Source organism: Calonectris borealis, chromosome 4, assembly GCF_964195595.1.
Source record: "Calonectris borealis chromosome 4, bCalBor7.hap1.2, whole genome shotgun sequence".
Classification (NCBI taxonomy): domain Eukaryota; kingdom Metazoa; phylum Chordata; class Aves; order Procellariiformes; family Procellariidae; genus Calonectris; species Calonectris borealis.
In genome coordinates this window covers 37,461,434-37,488,653 of record NC_134315.1, presented here as the reverse complement: position 1 = coordinate 37,488,653, position 27,220 = coordinate 37,461,434, and the positions used below count along the sequence as shown (strand labels likewise).

Genomic DNA, 27,220 nt, shown 5'->3' with positions numbered 1-27,220 from the left:
GCTCCCTGACTGGCCCGACGGTGGAGCGGAGGCGCCGATTGGTCGCTTCTGCTGCCCTTCCGATGCCAGGCGCTCGCTTCCTCAGGCGGCGGCCCTCCCTCGCCCTGCTCGCCGACGCCTCCCGTGACCCGCGGCCGCTCGCGGCTGGCGCTGCCCGGCGCCGAGCTCCAGCCCGCGGCGGTGAGCGGCGCCCCGGGGGGGGGACGGGCCCGACGCCGTGTCAGCGCCCGGCGGGGAGCTCCTGCAGCCGGGGCGGGCCGGGGAGGAGCGGCCGGCCTGGGCCGCGAAGGCGCCGCGCTGAGGGCCGCCCTCCAGCCGCCTCGCAGGCCGCCTGCCCGGGCGCAGGATGACCCCGACGCAGTGGGACTTCCCGGTGGAGCTGTGCTGCCGGCCCATGGCGTTTGTCACCCTCACCGGCTTGGACGTGGTGTACAATGCCGTGCACCGGGCCGTGTGGGACGCCTTCTGCGCCAACCGGAGAGCCGACCGCGTCCCCATCTCCTTCAAAGTGCTCCCCGGCGACCACGAGTACCCCAAGTGCAGGACGAAGGTAGCGAGCGGCGTGTGCCCCGGCTGCTCCCCGTCCAGGCGGGCCCCTCACGGGGTTCAAGCCTCTGCCCGTGGAGCAAAAGCCAGCGGCTGGCTGCGGGGGGATGCGGGAGCTGGTGGCTCCCTCAGGGCGAGGGCCGTAGCAAGGGGCTGTTGTGATCTGCCTGGTTTGCAGGCAGCCGAGCAGCACTCGCAGCGCTCGCCGCTCAGCCGGAATGCTGCTGTCTCTCCCCGCGCTGTTGGAGGGGAAGCGTGGGAGCTTGAAGCCTGAGAAAAATTGTCAGCGCTAAGGAGAAGCCAAGGGCGTTGTGGCGGAGTGCTGTGGATGCATAGGAAACCAGGGTGCCTTAGCTCAGTAGCGAGAAGTAGAGAAAGCCAATATGACTTGCTTTTTAAGTACTTGCTGTTCATTTACTCAGCATTAAGGTGTGCTTGTAAAATTTGAGCTTTAATGAAACCCAAAATTTAACTCTGGAGAAACTAGATATTTGTCATTGGTGTATTCTGAAAAAAATGTAAAGCCTTTAACTAAGTGAAATGCAGCAGAAATAATATCTCTGCTCTACTTTTGGCTTTGCAGTGGCAGTTAGGAAGCAACGTCAATGGGTTTAACCCTTGGAGAACTACATAATTCTGTGATGCTGGCAAGGAACAAGAATCCTAACTGGTTTCTCCTGGCTCTGTTTGAGAGCATCTCAAGAGCCCGCTTTTAAAATAAACCTAACTTTTCATGAAGGTGTGTGAAACGTGCTTCTGAACAGGACCTTTTTATCCAGTCTACCTGGAATCTGCTGATACCTCTGTTGCTGATATTTCAGGCATCAAGCCCTGATGCCAGGAAACAAGGTGTATGTCTTGCTCGATAGGAAGCAAAGGCTTGAGGGGAAGAATGTTAAAGGAAAGATGACAAACATATCGACAAGTAACAAGAATCTAGAGGCATTTCCCCTTCTCCTGCTATATTAAGAAGCCAGTAAATGGATTTGGTAGCTTGCTTTAATAACCTCAATATTTTCAGAGGACATCCTACGAATGGTATATTCCAAAAGGAATCCTGAAGACTGGTTGGATGAACAAACATCTGAATTTGGTTCCTGCACTTGTTGTGGTGTTCTATGAACTAGACTGGGATGAGCCACAATGGAAAGAAAAACAGTCAGAATGTGCTACTCGAGTTGAAATTGTCAGGTAGAGTTTTTTTGCTTAGTTCATAATGCACTTCAAGCTAATGGTAAATGTGAATTGCAGAGTCGTTTTTGCATTCTAAGACAAATAAATAGATTATTTTCTTCTTAGACACAAATTAAGACGAACTTGAACTTTGCTTTTTGAAGCACAACTGACAGTAAAGAAACTTTTTTTTAAATGGTTTATTTTTAAAAGTCACTTAAGTAAAAACAGCCTCTGAAATTTTGCTTGCTAAACTCAGCACAATCATTCTGTCCCATCTGAACAAAGAAGAGAACACAGCGTTCTGTGGATGATGCAGCACGTTGTTGTGTTTGGGTTTATTTCTTATATAGAATTCTTTCAATGCTTCCATCTAGACTGAACTATCACTTTGTTCTGATTATTCAAAAATAAGAAGTGAAACCTTGACACTGTGCCCTGTTGTTTTTATTTTAGGCAAAGTTTGCAGGGAAGAAATACAAAAGTCGCTGTGGTTTTGATTCAGAAAAAAACACCGTTACCTCCAGGTACTAGAGAACTCTGTACACGGTTGTGATGATCTCATTTTTCAGAAGGCCTGACAGACTGAGCTGACTATCATTTGTGACGTTGTCTTCAGTTCTTAATATAATGTCATCTACGTACATGACATGCATTGTGGCTGCAGGAAGGTATACACGTGGAAAGAGTTCTCAGGGCAGGTGACCCTAAACATTGATACTTTTATCCTTAACTTCCCCTTAAGTCCAAGTCCATCTTTTGATACACAGTATCAAAAAATGGTATGTTAGTATAATACACGACATGCCTTCTTGTAAGTAAGTTGTATTTTAAACCTTGCTTGAGATTAAGAAAAGCTGTAAAAGCAATGAGAACTTAGAGGAAGGGTATTTGGACCTACAGAAACCTTTTAGTTTAACTCAGTTTTAATCAATAAAATTTTGGAGTCAAGTGAAGCTGTGAAATGTGGTATGTTTTAACCTTATGTTTCTGTAGAGTTGCTGCTACAGCTGTAGCTGCATACTTTCTAGTGTCTGGCAAACAATTTCTTATTTTTTGTTGTTTCCCCCCCCCCCCCCCCCCCCCCCCATCTGCTATATATGCTTGTCTTTTCTGGATGCTATTGTAGTTTTCAATATCACGGGATATTTAATTCTGTGAGAGAGATGAAAAATTTATGTTATACTTCTACTTTGTTGCTAGGTAAGCCACTCCTAGAAAGTTTCTGCAATGTGTTCTGCTGGATGATGAAGCACGTAGTACTCTGAAAGAAATAAGATAGAATGTGGTCTCAGTTTTATGTGTATTAGATTTTTCCAATACTTGTTCTGGTCAGGCTTTTGGAGCTAGTTTGACATTGCAGCACTGCATACTGCTTACTTGTGTTTTCCTGACTTCACTAGGGGAAGATGTTATTGCATCAGAGAGGGCAGCGGCTTTATGCAATGCTTGTGACCTTTCTGGAAAATCCCTCTTTGTGCTTCCACACACTGATCATCTTGTTGGTTATATTATAAGGTAAGTGACTGTAAACCACTGTTTTGCTCTGTTTGCTAACAGAGGTGTTGAGAGAGTTGATAGGTTGGGATGACTATGATGTGGCATGCTGACTGTAGATCAGCAGTGACTATTTTATCAGTTTACTGGAATTCTTCAGGTTATTCTGCAACCTGGTGAATTGCACACGGCTCCCCTTTCTCTGTGAGGTTGAGTAATGACTGTCAGAGATGTTGCTTTTGAAGAAACATTATTAGATATCCCAAGACATTCCCTTCCTCAAGTCAGGTAGAGTTGAAGTGGGCTTTTCTACCTCTACAGTGGTTTTGGCCCTGCTGGTTCTAAATAGCTTTCCCTACAAATGTTTTGTTAGGTGTAACTCTGTATTAGCAGGTCTTTACTTTTTTTCCCCCCCCACTTCCTGGCTGTATAGGTATCTCTCTTTCTATTTATGCTAAGTGGCGTTTATCTGGTTGCAAATATTATGTCCTTGTCATTTTTTTACATTTCTTGTGCTTTCTGTTTTAATATTTACAGGGAATACAGCTTCAAATAAATTATTAAGGCCTTTCAAAAACAGAACAGGGAAAGGAAGACAGTCTTGTGTAGACCTAAAAAGAAGGGCTTAAACCAAGGCAAATCATGGTTTATTAAAATTAGTTTTAATTTTTCCAGATATGCTTAGGGAGAGGAAGAGTCATGGTCTGAGAGACTAATTCTTCCTTCTCTCATGCTCGTATTTATATATAAACAGTAAAGTTCTCAGTATAAATCAGTGCTGTTGTGTCCATGCTGCTCATAAACAGCTACTAGAATTGATCAAAATAGACTAAGTGTTACATCTAGTTTTTCAAATTTTGTTCAGTGCTAAAGAGGGAATGTTTACTGCATGTTAACTAGCGTAAGCCTTTGCAGACTGCATATAGTTGCATTTTGAAATGTGATTTGCAACTGTCTCCAAGTTTGTGAAGATAAGGCTATATCATCAAGGATTAATAGCTCTTCATGCACATTTAAGAAAAATATGTTTGAGCATGTAATCATGTCAGAATTCCTGGTATTAATCTTTTTGTTTTGACATTTTTCAATTGAGATTTCATAGCAGTAAAAGAGAATAAATTTTTTTACCTCTCAGACTGGCTTGTCTTTTCTTATACAACCGCAGTATACTGCTAAAATAAGTATAATAGATAGACTTAATTTATCTTGTCTTCTTTTTGTGACTGAACTCATAGTTAACAATTGCTGTCCATGGTCTGTCCCGTTGTTTTCATCGCCATCCTCTCTGTTGTGTGGTGAGCAGAACACCAAGTTGTGATCTGCCTTGGTCAAAGTCTGCAGTCATCCCTTAGCCAAATCACAGAACTGGTACTTCATCCTTTATTTCCTGTGTGCATCAGTGCTACTGAATGTATTCCTCTCCTGGACTGTGGCCTTGTTATAGTTGATTTTACTCCTTACAATTTGATCATACAGCATGTGCTTCATAGATCCTCCTCAGCCTCATACTGTATTGAGTGTTCTGGGCCTCTTTGTTTTTCTCTTCTCCCCCTGTGACTTGCCATCGGGCTATTTATCTTCCAAACACAAGTTCGACTGTTACCTCTGTAACTCAGGTAGCTGTTGACGTTTGGACAGAATGATGAAACCTAGTCTGTGCCCTCATAATTCTATTTATTGCTATTTTTTCTTTCCCACTCCTCCCCCCACAGTCCAGCAAATAAGATCTTGACCTGTTCAGACTTATCCCAGGAGCCTCTGCAAAATTTGCTTGTTTTGACTGAGGTGTCTCTCTACTTTCTGTTGCCTTGCAAAATCCTAACAGCTTATTCTCAGACTTTCTCACGTTAAATACTGGAGATTGTTGTATGAGAAATCAAGCCATAAGGCTCTTGAACCTACTTGTTCTACACTGTGCTACCCCTGTGTAAGGCTTTGTGTGAAGAGTTTTTGTCTGCAAACTCTTACCCTGTGTGGTAACTTAAAGAAGAGTTTAGTAATACCTCAAGCTTCTTTTGCCAACCTTAAAATTAAGCATGGTTAAACGTAACTTATTCTTCAGATTCTTTTTATGTGGGAAAAACTTAGTGAAACTTATGAGCAACTTTGTTGCAGGTTGGAAAATGCTTTCTATGAGCATGCACAAACTTACTATTATACAGAAATACGAAGAGTGAAATCTCATAAGGAGTTCTTGAACAAAACCACTCATCAGGTAATGTTACCCAATTTTTGAAATACTGTGCAAATTATAGTGCATGTTAAAACATGAAAATAAGGGTTGTTTCTTGCTTAAATGGTTTTATTCCCCCTCTTCCAACTTGAGATGCCTTCTCTCGGTATAGAAATTAAATCTGGTTTTATTTTCTGTAACTTAAACTTTGATTTTGATTGGTTTTGTTTTTACGTTTATTTGTCTTCCTCTCATCTTCTTCAGAGGAAGAGCCACAGCCCAAAAATGAAGTTCTGATTAACAAAAAAAAAAAAAAATTAAATTTTCTACATGGGTTAACCTATTTGAATGTAGTATCTTAAAAAGTTGTGAGAAGTGCTTCCCTTAAAGGCTCAGAACTTAAACTTGCCCTTGATTTGGCTTTTAGCTTTTGCTTTTCAGATTGTTAAATATCTGCTCAGACACACAGTGTTCTGTTGCGATTGCCAGCTTCCCTCTCTTGGAAGCTGGGATCCAAGTGGTGAGCTCTGAATGAACAATCGACACTGTTAGTGTAGAGATTTTGGGGTGTTACAAAGCCTCTCCCCTGTTCCAGGGTGAAGGGCTTGGAATAGATTAAATCTGTTGAAAGATCACTGTTGCGTCATGGTGGTAGAGAGAACTTGTAGGAAACAGTTACATAGTCAGTTTTTCAAGTTAACTGCTGTATTATGTAAACCTCTGAAATTATCACCTGTGTCTGCTTTATAGGTAACAGGTATGTTCAGATGTTTGTGAATTATGTACACTGGTTGTGTTTTGCAGCTTTTATTTGTTAGACACCAGTTCAAAATAGCATTCTTCAGTGAGCTGAAACAGGATACGCAGAATGCTCTCAAGTAAGACTCATGTAATCTTCCCCCACTCTCTCTACCCCAAATTACTGCTAAGCCATAGACTATGGTAAACATTTTTGCAACTGCAAAATTATTTAAACATGTATGTAAGGGGTGAGTTCTTCACTGGGAAGAACACTCTGATTGGAAAGCTGTTTTCTGCTGTCAGCAATCCTGTTCTTAAATTTTATTATCTTGTATGATTTAACTCTAATTAAATACTCTAAGTGTTCCTGCTTAGAAATTACAGAACTGCCTACAATCTTGTGCATGAATTGAGGGCTCATGAAACAAACATGCTGGAAATCAAGACCATGGCAGGATTTATAAACTACAAGGTAACAAGTGTACTTCTAATCTTTGACAACTTTTTTTTTTAGTAAAAGTTGGTGCCTCTTTAATGTGTAAAGGTTTAAAAGTTCCATTTTGTATCGCTCTTAAGGAGGTAGATTAGAAACAGCTATCAGTGGAATACCAATTACACTCAGCCTTGCAAAGACTTCTGAACTCCACACAAAAGAAAGATCCTTAGCTGAAGTTTGGGAGTATCTTGAAGGATTGGCACTCATTTGAGATGTAGTCATCTGAAAGACTAGACTCTCTTTAACTCTCACTCTGTGCAGGGGGAGTGAAAACAAGGGTTGCTTGTTCCTTGAATATTTTTGTCTTCTTGCAAAGCTTAAGGCAGTATAGTTTAGTTACTGCTTGTTAGGAGGAGGAGAGTAACTCTTTAAGCATCAGACCATACTTTTGGTATTTTGGGGGCTTTTAGGTAAAAAAAACCTATTCCACCATTTACAACAATCCTGGAGTTGGACTCCATCAAATTCCATTTGCAGACTGCAGGCTTCAAAGATAATGATCTTCCCAGGGGCTCTGCAGTTCCGTCTTGAATTTGGTTGTGAGTTATGCACTCTTCCATTGATGATTTGAAGGAGAAGGGGAAGAAAAATAACATTAGGTGAAATAGAGGACCACATGGTTTTAGGCATAGTACATCATGGTTTACATCTATTTTTCTCCCTCTGTTTTCTATGCTATTCGAGCTGTTCAGAAATATGTAAAATTAATGTGTTTGGGTTTTTTATGGGTGGCGTTTTTGGGAGTTTTTTAAAGCTAATCCTTTGCTGCCTAACACAGTTGTTTTTTCTTTTTTTCCTCTTATTTTGATTTCTTCTAGATCTGTCGCCTCTGTTTTCAGCATAATACTCCACTGGATGCAATTGCTCAGTTCAGGAAACATATTGATTTGTGCAAGAAAAAAATAGGAAGTGCAGAACTGGCTTTTGAGCATGCTGCCTGGATGTCTAAACAGTATGTTTTTGCTTAGTAATGTTTCTGTTTTAGTTCCTATATAACCTTATGAAGTTCACTGTTTTACTTGTCTAGGCAAGATACAAATTCTGAGCTCTTCATCTAAGAAAGAGATACACTAGACCATAAAACCTGTATGCTGTCATTCTGTTTTGCATTGATTATTGACCACTTTTCTCTGGGAATGAACAGGATATGACACAAATGCAACCATAGAGCTTAAATGCAAAAGTTCAGAGAAGTATCATCTGTCTTAAGACTAACCAGAACTTTTAATTGAAATGTATCTTTGCGCTCAAATTGCTGTTCTGTACATAACCTTGGTTATGAATTTTTTTTTTAATAGGTTTCAGGCTTTTGGTGACTTGTTTGATGAAGCAATTAAGCTGGGATTGACAGCAATTCAAACTCAAAATCCAGGTTTCTATTACCAGCAGGCAGCCTACTATGCACAGGAACGGAAACAACTAGCAAGTATGCTTTGTAACCACGATGTAAGTTGGGAGGGGAGCAAATGCTTTGCAAGTAACCAGATAATAAATTAGCTAATGGTTTAGTAGTGGAATAATCTGTAATATGTGTAAATTAAATTCAAGGAAAGATAGGTGTTCTTGTGATGCTTACTAATATTACAAGTATTTGTTATATATTGGAAAGGTTACTCCAGAACAAATGTGTTAGTGTTTATTTTATTACAAATAGTGTTTATTTTATTACAAATAATTCTGACATATTTTTAAAATACTTATTTAAAAAACCCTGTACTTTCTACGTCTCTGGATACTTGAAAACTTACTGTTTTGTTTTTCCAGTATATTTCTCTATACATGCACTGTATCTGGTGACTTACAGGAAGCAGAGAAACAAGAGCATTAGTATTAGAGTGGGGGGTGGCGGCGGTAGTGGTGGTTGTTGTTTTGGGTTTTTTTGACACTTGCCTGGCAGAAAGGGTTGCATGGAAAATCGTTTTCTGCAATCGATTAAAAATACATGCTAATTATATGTAGCTACTCTCCAGCTGACATGTCCCGATTATTTAAAAATATCTTTGTTCCTATTGGTGCTATTTATTTGTTGTTCTTGGATTATCTTGTTGGGAACTAGTTTTAAAAAGGATTACCCAGTTATTCTTTAATAGCATTTGAGACGAATGGAGGTGAATGAAGTGGAATGTCAGACTGAATTAATGAGAAGTATTTAAATGTTTCGGTTTCCTGAAGTACTATTTTTATACAGGTGGCTGGAAAGGTTATATGGTTTTTAAAGCAAATTTCTTCTTTTATGTGCATGTATATTGGAGCATCAAATGAAACATGAACCCTTTTTTATGACCGTATTTGCTGAATTTACAGTCCTCTGTGGTATATCCCAATCCGGATCCCCTGGAAACGCAAACTGGAGTGCTTGACTTCTACGGGCAAAGACCATGGCGGCAGGGAATATTAAGTACGTTTCTGTGTCCTGTATCTTTGGAGTTCAGACAAACTTCAGTTGCTGATCCTGCTAGCTGATGTAGTGGGCATAAGCATGTAATTCCTTTTTCCACAGAGCCAGATGCAGGGCTGGGACCACACTCTTTTGTTAGTTGGTGATACGACTTGAACAGGTGTCAATTGGAAGTGCAGGAAGTGCGTTTGATCTCTGTAACAAATAGAAAAAGGAACCTCAGGTTTATGCAGGATCAGGTCTTCAGCAAAGCTGCGTAGGCCATACTGAAGCTCTGCTGCTGCTTTGTTTCTATTGCTGCCTCAGCTACCTGTAATCAGTGTGCTGCAGAAATGCCTGACTGTAGTGAAATTTATTATTCCTGGGAAGAGAAGTTGGAGAACTGGATACAGCAAAAGTAACGATGTCCTGAATGCGATTGTTATAAATTCATCCTGCCATTCATACTGTATCTTGTGAACAGTAGACAGGAACTCATGACTTTTTTGTCTGAAAAAGCTTTTTGGATTTTGAAATGGATTGAGAGGATGCAATGATTTTAATCTAAGAAAGGAATTTGTGGTTTTCCTATTAAGGAGGATGTTTTCTCAGAAATTCAGATTTTGAATGTACAGCTTTGAGCTATATATGAATACACATGCAGTTCTGAGATCTTTGTTGCTGACTGTGGTTTTACTTCCCTTTCTGCCTCTCCACTTGGTCTCCTATTCTTTATTCTCTGCATATCCTTTGGCTTTGCCACTTTATCACTGCCCTCTTTTAAAGACTTTATTTCATTTACCATAAATACAGTACTGTCTAACCTTTTATCTTCAAGTGTTACTGTTTTAAAATTAGTTAAACTGTTTAACCTCAGCAGTAGATTCTAAGATGAAGAGAAACTTTACCTGTTAATATATTCAGTTTTTTTCGTTCCAGCAAGAGTTTGTAGTCTTTTAAAGCCCTATACAGATCTTCATATGTTGGCGTTCTCTACTGCTAGAGAAACATAAGCTTGAATCCTTACTTGAGATCAGATAGGAAAAGGGCTACAAATTTGTTCTAACATAAGTGCTTTAAATGTTAACAGATGCAGTCTAAAGACTAGGTCGTCTTACTGTAGTTTGCTATTTTTGGGTAGCTTCAGATAACTTCTTCTAAACAAAAGGCACAAGATATTTGTTCCAGAATTTCCCTTCCAGAACACAGAGGAATTCTTAAAGCGATATATCAGTCTCCTAGGCAAAAGAATGTTTAAGAGTTTGAGTGTGCTTCAGTTGAAGCTTGCATTGTATATAGCTCACCACATAAATAGTTCCCTTTGGATCTGGACAAAATTCCAATTTCATGGATTTTTCATTGTCTTATGCAGGCTTCGATCTTTCTGATCCTGAAAAGGAGAAGATGGGGATTTTATCCCTGCAGTTGAAAGAGAAAAATGTCCTTCACTCAGTAAGTTTTACTCTATGAAAAAAAAAAATCTGTTTTCTAACATTATCCTAATGCTTGCATATATAATAATATCGGTAATGGTTTTGTCTGTTAGGAGCTAATAATCACTTTGTTGAGTAATGCTGTCGCGCAGTTCAAGAAATACAAATGTCCAAGAATGAAAAGTCATTTGAGTGAGTATAGATAATCAGATGCATTTTTAAAATTAATTTTGCAAAGATTTTCAATATTGATCTGATACGGTTTTTTAAATGTTTTTTTATCAGTGGTTCAAATGGGAGAAGAGTATTACTACGCTAAAGACTATGCCAAAGCTTTGAAGTGAGTACCATCCATGATTGTTTCTTTCACATGCTATTCTTCTCACTAAGACCCCATGTCTTATAGCTATGGAATAATGTTGGAAGCTCATCTAAGGTGCTCCTAGTACCTGGATTTGATTGAAACACAAGCTTTGGAGTCTATGAACTCCACTTATATCAAAGAAAGCAAAACAGATATGAGGAGTCAGTTATTAGAGTAGAAAAACTTCCAGCTGTAAGCTGTTGTGGGGATTTGCCTTATTGGGCAAATATTATTTATTTCTAGCTCACTGATTGAATGCTGTCTCTCTCTCTCTCCCAGAAGTGATTTCTGAAACTTGCCTACTACTGCAATGAGAATATAGTTATATTTAATTACAGACTTTGTAGTTACAAAATCCAAAAAATATGGAAATGTAGCTGAATTTAATTTTTGTTTATATACCAGGGAATTAGCAAAAGGAATTATTTTTATTGGTGTAGTTTTCTGCTATTGATGATGTCAGAGCTAGGAGAGCTTAGTGCTGAGGTACAGCTACCACATTTTCTGAAGGATGCGTCTTATGCTTAGTTTCTTAACTTTGTATTTTTAAGGGGAGAGTCAAGGTCATGTTAAGCAGGAGTCCCACAATGTTTTCATTACTTAGGTTTCAAAGATCGCATGTTGTAAAGGGAGTATGTTTGACGTAGGAGAGATGTCTTTACTGTTGTTACTAGCAGACTGAAAGCTACATGGAGGAGAAGATAGGCTAGGATAAGCAAATCAGTTTGTATCAAGCCTAATTTTTATATGAACAAGCATTTCTTATTTATGTTTAGGTAGATTTTTCTGAAGTAGGCAGAAACTCGTCTTGAACAGTAGAGCAGAGTTTAAAAAAAAATTCACTTCTCTGCTTTGCTAGTAATAGCAAACATTGCTCAGTATTAAAACCATATTAAGGTGTGCAGTTTTGCCTGATAAAGATTGATGCATGTGGTGTCTGTAGATCTTTGAAACCCTTGAAGGGAGCAGGGAGTAGGAGGAAAAGAAACATCTCATCTTAAGGACCATTAAAATCCTTCAGTTTAAAGGGGACTTTATTGTGGGGTTTTGGTTTGTTTTTCTTAAAACTTACTGCATACTCAATGGTAAAGCATATTTTTAGTGCAATGCTGCACTAAGACTCTTCTATCCAGTTGCTGTTTTGCTAGTTCTTTATGTGAAGACAGGTGAGTTTTCCTGTTGTTCTCTTGTGAAAATTGTTCTAGCCTGAAATAGAAAATTCATTGAATAAATGTGTTTTACAATAATTTCATGCTGTTTTCAATAAATCGTTGCCATATGTAAACAGTAGACTTGACTTTAATCTATCATTTGTATTAGTGAAAATGAGTTTTGTGTCGATGATACCAAGTAAATGCAAGCTTCTAAAAAATACTGGTGTGTATAACTTATTATTCTCTCAATTTTACTGTGTTGCAGGCTCTTGGATTATGTTATGTGTGAATATCGCAGTGAAGGATGGTGGACTCTTCTCACTTCCATATTGACGACAGCTCTCAAATGTTCATATCTGATGGCCCAGCTAAAAGATTATATAACATACTCTTTAGAGCTACTGGGTAGAGGTATTATTTTAAAAAATATACTCAGCCTATACAGAAAAATTAAAGTACGTGTGTTTGGAAGCCTGACAAACCATTGTCAGACAGAGTGCTTACAGTACTTCAAATGATTTGACTACAAAATAACTGTATACCTGTGCTGAATTTTTACTACCTTCTCTCATATGCTGGAAGTTGAATTTTCTTGCTCTTCTGTTATAAAATTCATTGTATCCAAATAGACTGTGTCAGGATATCTGAGGCACAGAGATTCGTTTAAGACTGTTCAAATAATGTAACAGAAACTTCCTGAGCTTTGGGATGGGGTAAGAACAGTAGTATAGCTAAGGGGGAAAAACATGTTTCCTAGTAAGTAACAAAGCTAGCACCATTTTTCTGGACTTTAAAATTCCGAATAGGCTGCTCTCAGCTTTTTTTACTAGAACTCTGCTGATGAAATAGGCATGTTGTATGTTTTAGGGAAAGAATGTGACATAGGATGGCTGCACAGTAATAATGCAAGGACTTTGCTTTGTATAATGTCTGTTACTTGACACTGCAGAAATAATTCTTTTGTGCCCCAAATTGCTAACTAATACTACTATTAAGGTAGATGTGGTAAAAATGGGTTTGCATCTTCTGTTAGCTAGCCAGGCTACTCTGCTTTGTATTAAAGAATAGCCAATGAGACAAACCCACCTTTCTGTATCTTCAAGAGAAGAGTGCTTACTTCAATTAGTCCTTTTTACTTTCTGTTACCTTCTCTAGTTGTTGTTTCTAATATTATCCGAGCTTGCCTTTTGCATGTCCGAAACTTTTCTGGTTTCTACTGTTTCTTCCATTTTTAAACATAAAAAACATGAAGGTATAGGCGTTATTCTTTTGGGGTTTTCCTCCAATAAATTATGAAATGCTTGTCTAACCAAAAAATATTTTACTTGGTTCCAGTGGAAGCAAGAGGAAACACTTAAAGTGGGGAAAGTTCTGAAAACTGAACGAATCCTTCATTACTGGTAGATGGATGTTAGAATTTTTTCCCACAGAATGTGTTTTTTTGAAAGATGCAATCCAAAGGAAAGATTTATTTTTAAGGTTTAAAAAAAAAAAGTAAGAGGACTTGCTTCTCTCTTGTAATCTTCGGTTTTGTTCTATTTGCTAGCATCTACTCTTAAAGAAGATCAGAAGTCTCGAATAGAAAAAAATCTGATAAAAGTTCTAATGGTAAGTGGCAAAACTCCTATTACTCTTGTAAATAATCTGAAGAGTGGTCAGTGTTTGGTAGCCTTCTTTTATTGTTATTTGTAATCTTCTGTCTGCATACAGAATGAAAGCCCTGATCCTGAACCTGATTGTGACGCTGCAGCTGTGAAAGCATCACAAAAATTGTGGGCTGACCGTGTTTCCTTGGCAGGCAGTAATGTTTTCACAATAGAAGTCCAAGATTTTATACCATTTGGTAAGTAAGAAAGCAAATTTACACCAGATTATAAACTTCCATGTAGTTATCTCTTGAAAATAACTAATTAGGAAAAAATGTGTATTAAAGTGTATTATTAAAGCCAGCAACATTGAAACTCTTGTTTCAGCACTGCTCAGTTCTTCATCTAAATCGGTAAGATAAGAAATCATGAGAGAAGCCAGTGATCTCTTATCCCCAATATGGATTACTAAAGAAGAATCCTTTGAGCATTGTGTCTGAGGGGAAAAAAAACTCTGAACTTCCAGCTGAGGCTACCTACACCTTTAAACATGGTAGAAGTAGTAAACCCTTGCTTTTTGAAAGACTTCTGCCACTCTGGTGTGTTTGAAGTAGGATTCTGAGGAAAGAGAGCAGAATGTGTGCAAATTAATACTCCCCATAGAAAGGAGGCATGAGTGAGCATTACCTACAAAAGAAGTGTATCTAAGTGTACAGGATTATTTTTTTATGCTGGTTGTCTGCCTCTTCTCTGCAAAGGTTTTGGTCAAGTGCTGAAAAGTAGGTTTCTGTGGCAGTGTCAGTAGCCAAATTTGTCCCACTTACATGCAAACCAAAGTTTTAAGAGTACACACAGAACAATCCTTACCACGATTATTTCAAGAGTGTGCTTCTGGAATTCAATGTTGTAGTAGTTTGTGTTTAACACCTACTTCTTGGGTTTTGTGTTTTGGTTTGGTTTTTTGGTTGTTTTTTCTTTTTTTTTTTTTTAATTCCAGTGCAGTGCAAAGCAAAATTTCTCGCTCCTAGTTTTCATGTTGATGTTCCTGTGCAGTTTGATGTATATCTGAGAGCTGATTGTCCTCATCCTATCAGGTTTTCTAAGCTCTGCATCAGTTTCAATAATCAGGTAACTATGTTCTATCTATCTCTGACCTAATGATAGAAACTTATTATAAGAATGGAATAATATCTATTAGTGTTTTTAAACTAATTAAAGAAATTCAAAAGTTCTTTTCAAAAAATTATGTTAATACTTAAGTGTTTTTTTCTTTTTGCATTATCTATCACTTTTGACAAGTATATTGATACTGTGATAAAACTCCCAAATGCAGTTTGATTAGTTTGTCGATCATATCTTTGTTTCTCTATGAAGCGCTCTAAAGTTTCAGAAGGATCATTTTAGTGTCTTATTTCTCTTGATGTTCTTGCAAAAAGTTACATTAATTAATATAATGGATATCTTGTGTTAAAGAATTGCATTGTAATTACTTGCTAGGTCTAACTTCTATAGAGTGAAAAGTAGCAAAAACCCATATAGTTTGTTCCAGTAACACAGAGCCTTAACATTTGCTGTACTACCGTTACTCTCTAAAGATGTCTTAAGTCTGGATTTATCAACTTTTTTCCCCACTCCTCCATTGTAGGATTACAACCAATACTGTGTGGTAGAAGAAGCCTATCAAAAAAGTGATATTCTAGAACAGTCATCACAAGGAACAATGTGCTTAGTTCCTGGCAAAACAAGAAAGTTCACTTTCAAATTTGTTGCAAAAACTGAAGATGTAGGAAAAAAGGTTGAGGTTTGTCAATTTGTTTTACACCTCTCTTACTGATGGCTACAAAGAACTCAAAACTACAAAGTTGCCTCTAATCTGGCACCAGTTACAAATGTCACCGGTTCACGCAGTTCGAAATGTTTGAATTCTTGAAACTAAGTACCAAAAATGAGAGTAAAATTTTATTGATAATACCAAAGCAAAAAATTATCACAAGAACTTAAGTATTGCTTCAAGTTTGTTTGGTGTGTTGTTGTTTTTTTTTTTTAAATATGTGCAATACGCTTAAAAAAAAAAAGGGTGGACGGGTGGTATAACACTATGGGAGGGTAGGAAACTACAAAATACTACACTGCACACACATGGGCACAGATACTTTTCCCACCACTGTTTCATTAAATGAAATCCTGGAGTGGTGAGGTGTCTTCAGTCTGCAAATCTGCCAGAAGCTTTTTGGTGATATACAGGCATAATAAAGATGTGTACGTTGGAAAACTATATTGTTACAGTAGGTGATCTGAAGACAAAGTTATCAGTATGTGTTCCAATTTGTGTCTATCAGATCACCTCTGTGGATTTGATCCTGGGAAGTGAATCTGGCCGATGTGTGATTCTGAACTGGCGTGGAGGAGGTGGAGATGCTGCCTCATCCCAAGAAGCATTGCAGGCAGCGCGTTCCTTCAGGCGAAGACCTAAGCTTCCAGATAATGAAGTGCACTGGGACAGTTTGACTATTCAGGCAAGCACTATGTGAGTAAAAACTTGAAAATATGTATGATATATCATCGTGAGTCTCCTGCAAAGTTCTGATCCCTCTGCCTAAAAGAAGAAGACAGACTTGTTGGGACTTCTTTAATATGAGCTTTTTAATATGTCTTTGCTTACCTGGGGATAAGATAGTACCTATCTTAATTCTTTAGGACTTTTGAGGCTCCAGATAGCTAGGAATGCAGAAAAAGCTTGCGCTGATCTCTGAGCATACCAAGTATCCTTTAGTTCTCCCCTTCACCTAACTTTGCTGGGCAGACTTTTCCCAGATTTTTGTGCAAACTAGGAGGTGTTATTGTTCTCTTACAAAAGCCATCACACAAACAAAGAATCCCTAAGAAACTGTATTGGAAAATAGGCTAATATTAATTTAGATGTATTCAAAAGAATTAAGTCTGATTGCTGTTGGTGGGGGTGCTTTTTTCTTTCCTGGCAGAACATCTGATCCATCAGTGCTTATTACTGGGGTTCCAAACTGGTTTTATAGAGTTGTTCCCATCATGTTGTTTTTCAGGAATCTCACATCTCCTAGTTGAATAGGCCACCAGTTGTCAGAAGTCTCTTAATAGGCTGTTTTAACCTCCTTTAAACTAGGCTTAAAAACTTGTTATTTAAGAAACATACAATAACTGAGTTTTTTCTTTTGAAGGATTATTTCTAGAGTACCAAACATTTCTGTTCAGCTCCGTCATGAACCTCCTGCCCTGACTAATGAAATGTATTGCTTGATTGTGACAGTCCAGTCACATGAGGAGACAGTGGCCAAAGATGTTAAGCTTACAGCAGGTTTAAAGCCAGGTATTTGGGGTTACTTTCTTTTAATCCAGCAGTCTCCTAATTGACTCCTTGTTCTTGATGCAATGCAGAGAAATACAGTAAATGGCTCTCCAGTAATTAAGAGCCAAACCAAAGGGAAGGTTAGGAATGATGAGATACTAGTGGTAAGAACAAGAGCTAACAGACTCATTCAGTTATGGTTATCTTGACCACTGCTTGTCAGTAGTGTTTACGTGGATATTTTCAAAAGATAAGTCTTTAAAAGTTTGAAAGAAAACATGGAAGCTTTTGTATTTCTTCCTAACCTCTTATTTAACTTGCTTATAACTAAATTTTTCTTCTCCCAAGAGATAGATCTTTTTCTTGCTGAGATGAAAGCATTAGACAGTGCTAGATAAATGTTTTCTAAGTATAGTCTTTGTGGGTTTTCTCCCCTGCCTACCCCTGCTTTTTTTCCCCACCCTGGACAATGTGGTTTGGTTTTTAAACCACTTGAAATTTGGGGAGTGGTGGAGTACTGAGACAGTATTCCTTTGAATGAAAAGGAAAAAACGCAAGTATTTTATGTCTAAGTCCTAGTGAGTGTATGTAGTTACTGCTGACAGTTTTCAATATGTGAAGTCCAAATGTTATACTTGGTATGCATATTTGTAGCAATTATCCTAAAAGGCAGAAATATTTTTAAGCCACTAGCATATAGGATGCAATATGTGCTGGGTACTCTGAAATAAAACTACATTCCCTATACAGTTGTACGGTTCATTAAAGTCAGTGGAGTGTACTTTAAACTTATTTAATTGGATGTTTGGGCTTAGCTTCTAAAGCAGTGTTTAATAGTTGGTCTTGATTTTTATTTTTTTTTCTCCCCACTTGATCTTGACTCTTAACACATGATATGCAAGGTCAATGTGGGCTTGCTGATTACATTAAAAGGGCAATTGAAATTTGACATTTCATTTATAGGGAAGGTGATATATTTTCCACAGTTGCAGCTATTTGGCAAGATGTGGCTTGTTTTTGCTTTGAAAATTATCCCACATGCTTGCAGTAATGCCATTATTCTAATCAACCTCTGACTGAAGAATGGTTTCATTTAACATCTATACATTTGTTTTTATGTATTTTCCACACAGATTTGGAAGAACAATTTTTAAAAGATGTAAAATCATTAAGCCATGCTCTTGAAAACAAAAGAATCACAGAACAGTGAAACTTCCTTTTTACTTCATATAGAGTACCAAGAAAAACTTGGATCACACAGTTATGTTGTGTTTTGTCTATGGTAGGGAACATATAGATATGATTTCTGATTTTTGAGATTTTTTTTTTTTTAATCTGGCCTAAATAGATGAAACAAAGACCTTGCAGGATGTGAAGCCTCCAACTTAGAAAACTTAAGGTGTTGTCAAATCTACCCTCTGCTGGTACTTTTGAAAGATTTCCTCAACCAAATGAACAACGTTAATTCCTCATGCATTGCTTTTTGAGATGAATATCTTATTATTTTTAGTTATTGCTTTCATGCTTCAGTGATGTAAGCCTGTGTGGATATGAAGACTGTTTTTAATCCTAGGGCAAGATGCCAACCTGACTCAGAAAACTCAGGTGACTCTTCATGGAACAGATGCATGTGATGACTCCTTTCCTGCACTGCTTCCTGATATTCCTGTAGGAGACTTGCAACCAGGGGAAAAGGTGAAGGCTTAAAACCTTCTTGCCATATCACACTTAAGAAAATTGGGATCAACTAATAACAGACTCTCATAGAAGGACCTGTGTTTACTTTCAGATATCTGAACCGATAAATAAAATACTCATGGCGTATTTTACCTATTGTTTACTTGTAGTTTAGTATTTCTTTAGCTAGATCCTCTTTTGGACTAAATTTGGGAATAAGGTATATTCTGGGATTGATGATACAGCTGGGAGATAAGAAATAAAATAAGGAGGCTAATCTCAACTGCTAATTAAATGCACTGCCTAATGGACAGTAGATAATAATAGTCAGCAAGTGTGATTCAACATGGTAGAGGATCAAATATGCAGATGTTGCACCAAACTCAAATTGTGACTAGTAGATTAGAAGTTGGGTATATCATATATTACACAGTAATAGTTCTTTTCTTGTACTGTGAAGTAACAAACGAGCATCAGCAGAGAAGCAAGTGAAGCTGTGCTGTTCTGATTAAAATCAGTCATCACATGATTAAGATCATGCGTTGTAGAAGATTCTTTATGGTCAAAATAATACCTGTTCTACTATTGCCCACTTGGACCAAGTAAGATGATTAACAAGTTTTGGACAGCTCTAGGCCTAATTAATGTAATTTAGGTATAGCTTGGCTCATACTGTCTCTTTTATTTTGCAGCTGGAAAAACCAATATACATTCGTTGTGGAACAGTCGGTGCAAGAATGTTTCTGGTTTATGTTTCTTACTTAATCAACACTGTTGTTGAGGGGAAGGAAATCCTTTGCAAGTGTCACCGGGTAGGATGTAAAGATGCAGCAATTGCTGGAGATACATTCATAAAATGCAAGAAATATTCTCAATCTAAAGGCTGTAATTCCAAGTCTCTTAGAAGCCTTTCTAATAAATAGAAAAAATGCTAAATCAGCAGTATGGTAGCCCAATTTAGGGTGAGCAGTTTCATAAGTATAATCAGAAGAAAAGTTTTCTATATTTGTTCTTAAAGATACATTCTGCCCTGGGGAGGACTTGGTTAAAATGATGATTAAAAGTAACTTTACGTTAGTAACCTTTGACATCAATAGCCAGGTCTGAAACTGAATATAACTTTTTTTACCCTCTTCTTCCCACCCCTTTCGTTACCTATGCAGGATGAAACTGTAACCATAGAAACAGTATTTCCTTTTGATGTTGCTGTCAAATTTGTCTCCACAAAGGTACGTGTTTGAAAAGTTGTAGGTATTTTGGAATCACGCCACTTTCAATAGTTGCACCCTGTTTAGTTACAAATAGCCAAATCTTGTGTCTGTCTTGACAGTTGGAGCACTTGGACAGAGTATTTGCAGATATACCATTTTTACTGATGACAGACATCCTGAGTGCCTCTCCTTGGCCTCTCACTATTGTAAGCAGCCAGCTACAGCTGTCAGCTTCCATGACCCCAGTAGATCAACTGGAATCTTATGTGGAGAATGGTAAGTTTTCTTAGACTATGCTTTCTACCAGGAGGATACTCTTTGCATAAGTTGGAAGTAGGAAGGGGCGATATTTTAAACAGCATTTGTTTATCAAACTCTACATAGAAGAAAGCTGTTTAATACTATAATTGCTTGCCAGAACACAACTTAGACAGCAGTATGCTTCAAAACGTAGTTCTACTTCACCAGATCAGGTAAATAGACTTGAATGATAGATGGTAACCAAAATTCTAAATACAACAGAGGTAAGGGAAAGCACTTCTGATATGCAACTTCTTAGATATCCATATGAAAAGATACTCAATATTTCCAGTGTTTATGGGCTACATATACTTTCTGGAATGCAAACACTTTACCACGTGATAGGGGCAGCATCCAAAGGCTAAAATGATCCATGTCCATGATTGCAGTCATGAAACTGAAAAATGTGACGCTAGAACAGGGTAGGCTATAAAGAACAGTTAGAAGTAAGCATCTTTTTTTTTTATACTAACACAGTTTAACTAATTACTTAAATGTAAAAAAAATTATCTTGCAGATCTCAATGTTTAAGAGTGCATATGTTAGCTTTAAAGTCAAATAAATGGAGTACCTAGCAGTAGAGCTGATCCAAAATCTTCCAACAAAACATTGTCTTAGCATTTGCTGAGTCAGAGATGTGAAAATGTGTGTAATCTATCAAAACTTGGAATAAAATGAAGCAGCCTGGATGGCTGCCTGATTGTGGGGCAGCTGTCCACCCATATAATCAGGGACTTGCAAGACTCTAGTTCCTCTGTAGATTCAAGGATTACCTGGCAAAAAGCACTTATTTCCCAGTTCCTTTAGTCTTCAAACTGTGAGATTTCATCTTCAGCTCTGTCACCTTGTGCTTCATGGCTTCTGGTTGATACTCCTTAAAGAGCTAACTGCTAGGAGGTATGAACCCCCTCAGATACCAGCTGTCCACCTTTTGGTTGATTCCATTTCCCACTCCTGCCCCGCCCCTACCCTCCCATAAGACTTAATAAAGATTTAATGATTAATTTTAAGTGACTGAAACATCTATTTTCTTAGTACTTTTTTTTTTTTAAATCACTAAGTGAAAAGGTACGTGGGGTTTTTTTGTTTTGTTGTTTTTTTTTTTTTTAGTTCATTCAAGTGGAGAAAAGAGTGAAAACTCAAAGCCAGTAGATTTTTCTTCTGTTCCCTCTCTTCCCCACCTGTCATCCGTTTTGGTGGGTGAGGAGAAATGTCCGTGTTCACTTTCATTTTAAAACATGAGAGACATCTTATGCTGATGTCTTGGAATTTGCTGTGGGAGAAGTGTAGAATTTGAATTGGCATTATTTTGCTGTTTTTTTTGTGTATGAACTCTAAATTTGCAATGACTTGTTCTGTGTGTACATGAAAGACCTCATAACGCCGTTCAGAAAATAAATTGTCATATATTTCTATACATCACCCTTTCATGTATTGGGATACTTTACAACCTTTATTGAATTTATATATTATGTAGGTATACATTGCAAAGCACTTCAAAGGCCTTTCTGGCTGAACACTTGTGTTTGTGTCATATTGGATTTTTAGACTTGGTGGCTTCTGCAGTAATGATTACGCTTTGATTTTAAACAAAATCTTGCTGATAGTTGTTTTACAGACAGGTGAGAGTGCCAGTGAGTGCTTTTGCCTCCGATGTCCGCCAGTTACTAATGCTAGTGGAGTGCCAACTGGATGTTATATCATTTCCTGGAAGAGGTAAGTATCTCTTGGCCTGGATGGGAAGAGGAAGTAAGTTGGTTTATTTTTAGGGGAGATGGTGAGTTGGTGGGGTTTTTTGTTTGTTCGGGGTTTTTTTTTGCTTTTTTGGTTTTGGATCTTCCTGTAGCAAGCACTGTCTAGATATTTTGGACCTTACTAATTACTGCTTAGCTTGTTAGACTTTTGAATAAATACATATTTCACTTAAAAGATAAATATTATGTGGTTATGGTTTTAACATTCCATGAAGCTTTCTTCTTTGTAAGATCTTAGGTCAATTACAAAGCTGTTTTGTCACCTTCCACTCCTTGTTTTCTCCAGTCATTAAATACTTCACTTGAGAAGCCAAGTCAAAGGAATAGTTTTGTGGCAGTAGAAACAAACTAACTTTTTAAATGGGAAAACTAACTGTTTTCACACCCTAGATTGTAGGTTTATGTATTCATTCAGTTTTCCAAGACAAATGTTGAGGTATATCTTTCTTCTAGTTTGCTTTTATTTAGTTTTAGAGCTGTTTAGTGTTCTTACTTGCCTTTTGCTATTTTATCTCCATGCTATGGCACTTTTTTGCTCACTTCAAACAATCTGATATAAAGATTTGGGTTTTTTCTTGCCACCACTGAAATTACTATAATTTTAGTTTAGTCACACATAAGTGATGTTGTTTTGTTGTACTCGCTTGATACTTTGTTGTATGACTTTCAACATGGTCTGCATTTGACTTTTTCCTGCAGAAGTTCACCTGTGGAAAGTGTACCTGTTGTTAATACAGTCATCACTCTACCACATGTGATTGTAGAGAGCATTCCCCTCCATGTTAATGCAGGTAATAATAATTTGGCAACATATATGTCCCAATTAGAATTTTTAGGGCGGCCAAAGTTTTTATAGCATCCAGAGCTTGCATTTACTGTAGCAAAATTCAGAAAACTGGTGCTGGTTATTTCGGAGCTAGTGAAAGAAACTCTGTCATCGCTTAGACTGCCTCAAGCCTTGCCCCTCTTTCCCCTCTTCAATTCAAGGGAAGAGCTGGAAGGTAGTTACGCGAATGCGTTCTCTTAAAAGCTGTCAATGGATCGACCTGTGTTACGTGGCAGCACAAAGGCCAGAGTTACCTCTGCTGATGCTGCCTTCCCAGTAGGTTTCTCTAGACGCCTATGGCAAGCATTGTTCCCTCCACCCACGCCCTGGCTGCATCCCAGGAAAGAAACAGCCTGGAGAATTTCAGCTGCTTGCAGGCAGGTGAACTGTTTCTCTTCTACCACTTCACCTGCACAAGAGCAGAGGGGGAGTGGAGAGCTCACTAAACACACAGAATTCCTATGCTTTCCTCAGTTCAGTTTCATTTGTACTGAGATTCTTCCATCATCCTTTCCTGTTATATTTTGAAGGAGCTTCCTGACAGTATTTGATAAGGGTTTGGTAAGCTGAAAATACTCAGCAGCAACCAAAATGACTTCCTGGCTAGCATTCCTGGACAGTGTTAGCAGCTTGGGGTTTTGTAACGAGATGTTGAAGAAGTGTTATTGAAAAGCTGTGATGAAGTTGTGTTCTGTTCTTTAACCTTTTTCCTGAAAAATCTTGTCAGAAATGCTTTGGATACCTAGTTATTTTATCTTTTTTTTCTTCAAATTTTTCACTGCTCTTTGCGACAGACTTATTTTTTATGTATGGAACTTTAAAACGTATTTTGTATTTGAGATTACTTACTTTCTTTCCAAAGATCTACCATCATTTGGTCGAGTCCGAGAATCCCTACCTGTCAGGTATCACCTGCAAAATAAGACCAACTTAGTCCAGGATGTGGAGGTGTCAGTGGAACCCAGCGATGCCTTCATGTTCTCTGGCCTTAAACAGGTACAAAATTGTCACATCTACTGATCCTGCTGGCTTATCTGGTGGTGAAGAATACGTTGATTAGACTTACACTGATGTGCAAAGAGGACAAAGTCGTTGTTTTTTAGATGTTGAAAGTATGGTAAATGCTGTCTGGAAGAACGCATGGATGCAGACTCCATTTAAAGAAGGGCGAAATGGAAGCCTGACTAGGAGCCAGGCTAGTGGCTCCCAACTAGTGTTGTTCATGGGTAACGCGGTGCTTCAGTATAAAAGTAATAGTTTAACTAGAATAGGAAAGTAGTTACATTCTTTCCAACTTAAGAAAGTAAACAGTGTATAAATAGAAAGTAAACAGAGGACTGCTTTTGGTCACAATGTTTGTCTTTTTTTCTTTTCTTTTTTAAGATCCGATTAAGAATCCTTCCTGGCACACAGCAGGAAATGTTATATAACTTCTATCCTCTGATGGCTGGATATCAGCAGTTACCATGTCTTCATGTTAACTTGCTGCGATTCCCAAACTTCACTAATCAGTTGCTCAGACGATTCATACCGACACACATTTTTGTAAAGGTAAGACTGTGAGAAGTGCCTTGTGTTTAAAGGCTCCCTGAGGGGCTGTTCAGTTTTTAGGGACTACAACCCCAGCTCTATTCAAAGCTGAGTGTTTCTAAGCAGACTAAAATGGCCAGCTTGTAACAGAGTTACTTGCTTTGAAACGTCTTGGGTTATGCATTGGTGTTGCCAACCAAAATCCTTAGGAAATCTGTTTAAGTGCAACAAGTATTTGGTTCCAATTAGATGAACTAGCTGAATGTGCTTAGCTTGTCCCTGTTATTCCATGTCTTTATCTGTAAAATGAGTCTTAAAGTTGTTTGTATTTTGAGTACAATGGAGTAAGCTAAATGTAATGAAATACTTTAATACCATAATTTGTAGCACTCCTGAAAAAAAAAAAGTGTTTGAGCAACCCATATGACTAGGTTCAGAAACACTGTAGCATCCCACACCTCCCTAAATAACGTCTAAAAACACATCCTCTCAGTGAATCCTTCAGTCTAGCTTTTTTTTTGTCTTAAGTGGTACGACTGAAGACAATTCAATCATGTCATGAAAAGTAGATCACAGGTTTCTTTTGACTTTTTAAGAATCATTTAAATCCAGTTGCCCAAAACAATGCTTTCTCATTCCACTGCTGCTGTCTCCGGAATATTGTATTCGTTTTTCAGTCAGACTCTTAGTAAGCAAGGAGCCTGAAGAGTTTGTTTATATGACTTGAGATGGACTTGTTGAGACATCTGTAATCCTGTTTCCAGGAAACAGGCTTGGCATTCTTTCAATTTTGTTTTAGCCAAAAGAGATAGGCAGAAATTACTTTTTATGTATGCTGTCAATCAGTGGCTCTTCTAGATTGGTTGTCAAGATGTCCTAAGTCAGTACAAAAGGCTTTTTTCCTCAAAAGCGTGGTGTTCTCAACGCTCCTGTGGAATCTCTCAGGCTTCAGAATTCTTTGCTTTTGCTTTGGAGTTGTCAGGACCTCAAAAAACCTTATTGTAAGAATGCCTTTTCTTCCTTAAAACTTCTTCCTTGCTCTCTCCCATCTCTAGTGCATCTGCTTGAAATTCCTCCATGAAACTGTCAGTCTCATTCCTGTTTTATGCATTGGTAACTGTCAGGTTTTTATCCTGCAGTAATATTGAGAACTCTGATCAGCCAGGCCTTGTCCTACGCTGTCCAAATGTGTACGGAGGTGCTCTTGCCATTGAACAGGGCAGTTAAGGAGCTGAGGCCTCCACCAAGTACTCATGGGCAAAACTGAAATTTCAGTTGGATGTCCTCCATGTTTGTGCTACTACTGGAAACCATTAGAAGTAAGGATAGGCTTAATGCCACACGTGTGTACTAGAGCTACATTGATCAACACAATGTATTGCAAAGTTAGTTTCATAACAGCCTTAGTATTTTGCCTTTTTTTTTTAATTCTCTATTTTCTTAAAGCCTCAGGGTCGACAAGCGGATAACTCGATTGCAGCTGCATAACTGCGAGACCTGTACCTCTGCCCTCAAAGAAAATGGGGTGTTGCACACAATATATAAATCTCACTTTGGAAACATGGCTTTGATCAAACCAGAAGAATTAAATTTTATTTTTAAATTACAACTCTTAGCAGAACTAATGTTTTTAAAAAAAAAAAATAGTCTTTCGTAGACTTTCTTTAAGGAATAAACGTGGAGGAAACTTGGTGCTTTATTTAACAGGAACATTCTTTTGAAGTTAACTTGGAATGTAAAACTCTTAAAGTATTATTAAGGCATATTAAATGTCTCGAGTATTTAAGTGAAGAAATGCTAATTCATTTGACCAAAACTGAAAGACGTTTGCATAATTAACAGTAAGTTGAAGTGCAAAGTTTGTACTTACTGAGATTTACAACATTGAAAATGATCATAATTTACAGAAGGTTGTTCTGTGCCGCTTGTGTGGAGGGCAGAACTGGGTGTGCAGTAGCGCAGCAAACTACAAATGGTTACATTGTACTGTTGGAATTGAGCGGCTTACTAGTTCTTTAAAACCATAAATCTAAAAGGCACTATTTCTCCTGCGTAAGCCATATATCCGAATTTGAATTCAGCAACAGCGAGTGTAGTGAACAGAGATTCATTCGTAACAGCTGGACTATCCAACCTGAAGCTGGTATGGTTTTGGATTATTTTTACACACGCAGCTTCCAGATTAAAGATACGTCTTAGTAGTCTTCTGCTGTGTGAACTTAAAAAATGGACATCCTACTGTTGTACAGCTCCAGATGAACTTGTGTTTAAAATACAGTAAATCATGTATATAAAAAAATGCATTGTGAAAACTTCAGTTGTTTAACTTTCTAAATAATTACATTTTGATTGCTTGGGAAATACCTTATTTATTGTCAAAGTGAAGTTCTAATAAACAGCTTGTAACAGAGTACTTCTGAAACTGTGTCCTTAATTGCATTGTTTTCACAGCTGTTGTTTCATAACTCTGGTCTGTCTTGTGGACTGATACATTCATTTATGGCACTGAAGTCCAAAATAACAGCTGTAATACTTGGAGAAAAGCATTAGAGAAGCATGTAAACATTCCTTACCAGTGAAAGGACTGTAGGCTAATTGGCAGTCCTGAAAAAATATCTGTGAGCATATACAGTTTCTCCATGGAGTGCAGATGTAGTTATACTAGGAGTTTTTTCAGTGTATAGATGAGGAAAAGAAGATGACTGACAAATCATGCTTGGGAAGAACAAATGAAACCTTCCTTATTCTTTGCTTAAATATCATCAACTAAGTGGCAGTCATGGAATAGGTGTCTTAGAGTGGAAATGCATTTAATTTCCAGATTATTTTTCTTTCTTTTAAGTGGCCACTCGGATTACAGCAACTCTGGCATCTCTGCTACTGCTTCTTGAAAGACGTGTTGATGCAAGTGGTTTAAGTGTTCGGTGTAGAACTGGGGTGCCTCTTCTCCCCTCCCTGAAACAGTCCAACAGCAAAATAGTGATTGCATTCCTTTGAGAAAGAGGAGGGCATAAAATGCTTTCGTGGTTACAATGATATTAAAATCTTAAGTGAATTGTG

At 38.1% G+C, this 27,220-nt stretch overlaps 1 protein-coding gene across 5 annotated transcripts; it reads left to right on the top strand.

Annotated features, from left to right (window-relative positions):
• The first annotated feature begins 98 nt into the window (after positions 1 to 98).
• Positions 99 to 26,573, top strand: TRAPPC11 (trafficking protein particle complex subunit 11). Of its 5 annotated transcripts, none has more exons than XM_075149275.1 (29): positions 107 to 550; positions 1,568 to 1,737; positions 2,176 to 2,246; positions 3,123 to 3,237; positions 5,332 to 5,431; positions 6,194 to 6,267; positions 6,506 to 6,602; positions 7,445 to 7,578; positions 7,925 to 8,072; positions 8,931 to 9,024; positions 10,376 to 10,455; positions 10,550 to 10,628; positions 10,722 to 10,776; positions 12,220 to 12,365; positions 13,501 to 13,562; positions 13,665 to 13,797; positions 14,538 to 14,668; positions 15,186 to 15,341; positions 15,880 to 16,067; positions 16,735 to 16,883; positions 18,436 to 18,557; positions 19,232 to 19,351; positions 19,703 to 19,768; positions 19,870 to 20,026; positions 21,658 to 21,766; positions 22,504 to 22,595; positions 23,493 to 23,626; positions 24,014 to 24,181; positions 25,300 to 25,544. In XM_075149275.1, the coding sequence occupies exons 1-29, from the start codon at positions 347 to 349 to the stop codon at positions 25,300 to 25,302; spliced, it is 3,357 nt and encodes a 1,118-aa protein (XP_075005376.1). In that variant the 5' UTR covers positions 107 to 346; the 3' UTR covers positions 25,303 to 25,544. The 5 variants fall into 5 exon arrangements, 4 of the variants coding, with proteins under 4 accessions (XP_075005376.1, XP_075005375.1, XP_075005377.1 ...); XM_075149274.1 differs by lacking the exon at positions 25,300 to 25,544 and adding an exon at positions 25,607 to 26,573 and having other exon boundaries at positions 108 to 550; positions 15,186 to 15,335; XM_075149273.1 differs by lacking the exon at positions 25,300 to 25,544 and adding an exon at positions 25,607 to 26,573 and having other exon boundaries at positions 218 to 550.
• Positions 26,574 to 27,220: the final 647 nt, after the last annotated feature.

Coding starts and splice junctions, on each gene's coding strand:
- TRAPPC11 (XM_075149273.1), top strand. CDS start 347: ATGACCCCGACGCAGTGGGACTTCCCGGTGGAGCTGTGCTGCCGGCCC. Junction 6,603..7,444: donor CAGGATTTATAAACTACAAG/GTAACAAGTGTA, acceptor GATTTCTTCTAG/ATCTGTCGCCTCTGTTTTCA. Junction 9,025..10,375: donor ATGGCGGCAGGGAATATTAA/GTACGTTTCTGT, acceptor TGTCTTATGCAG/GCTTCGATCTTTCTGATCCT.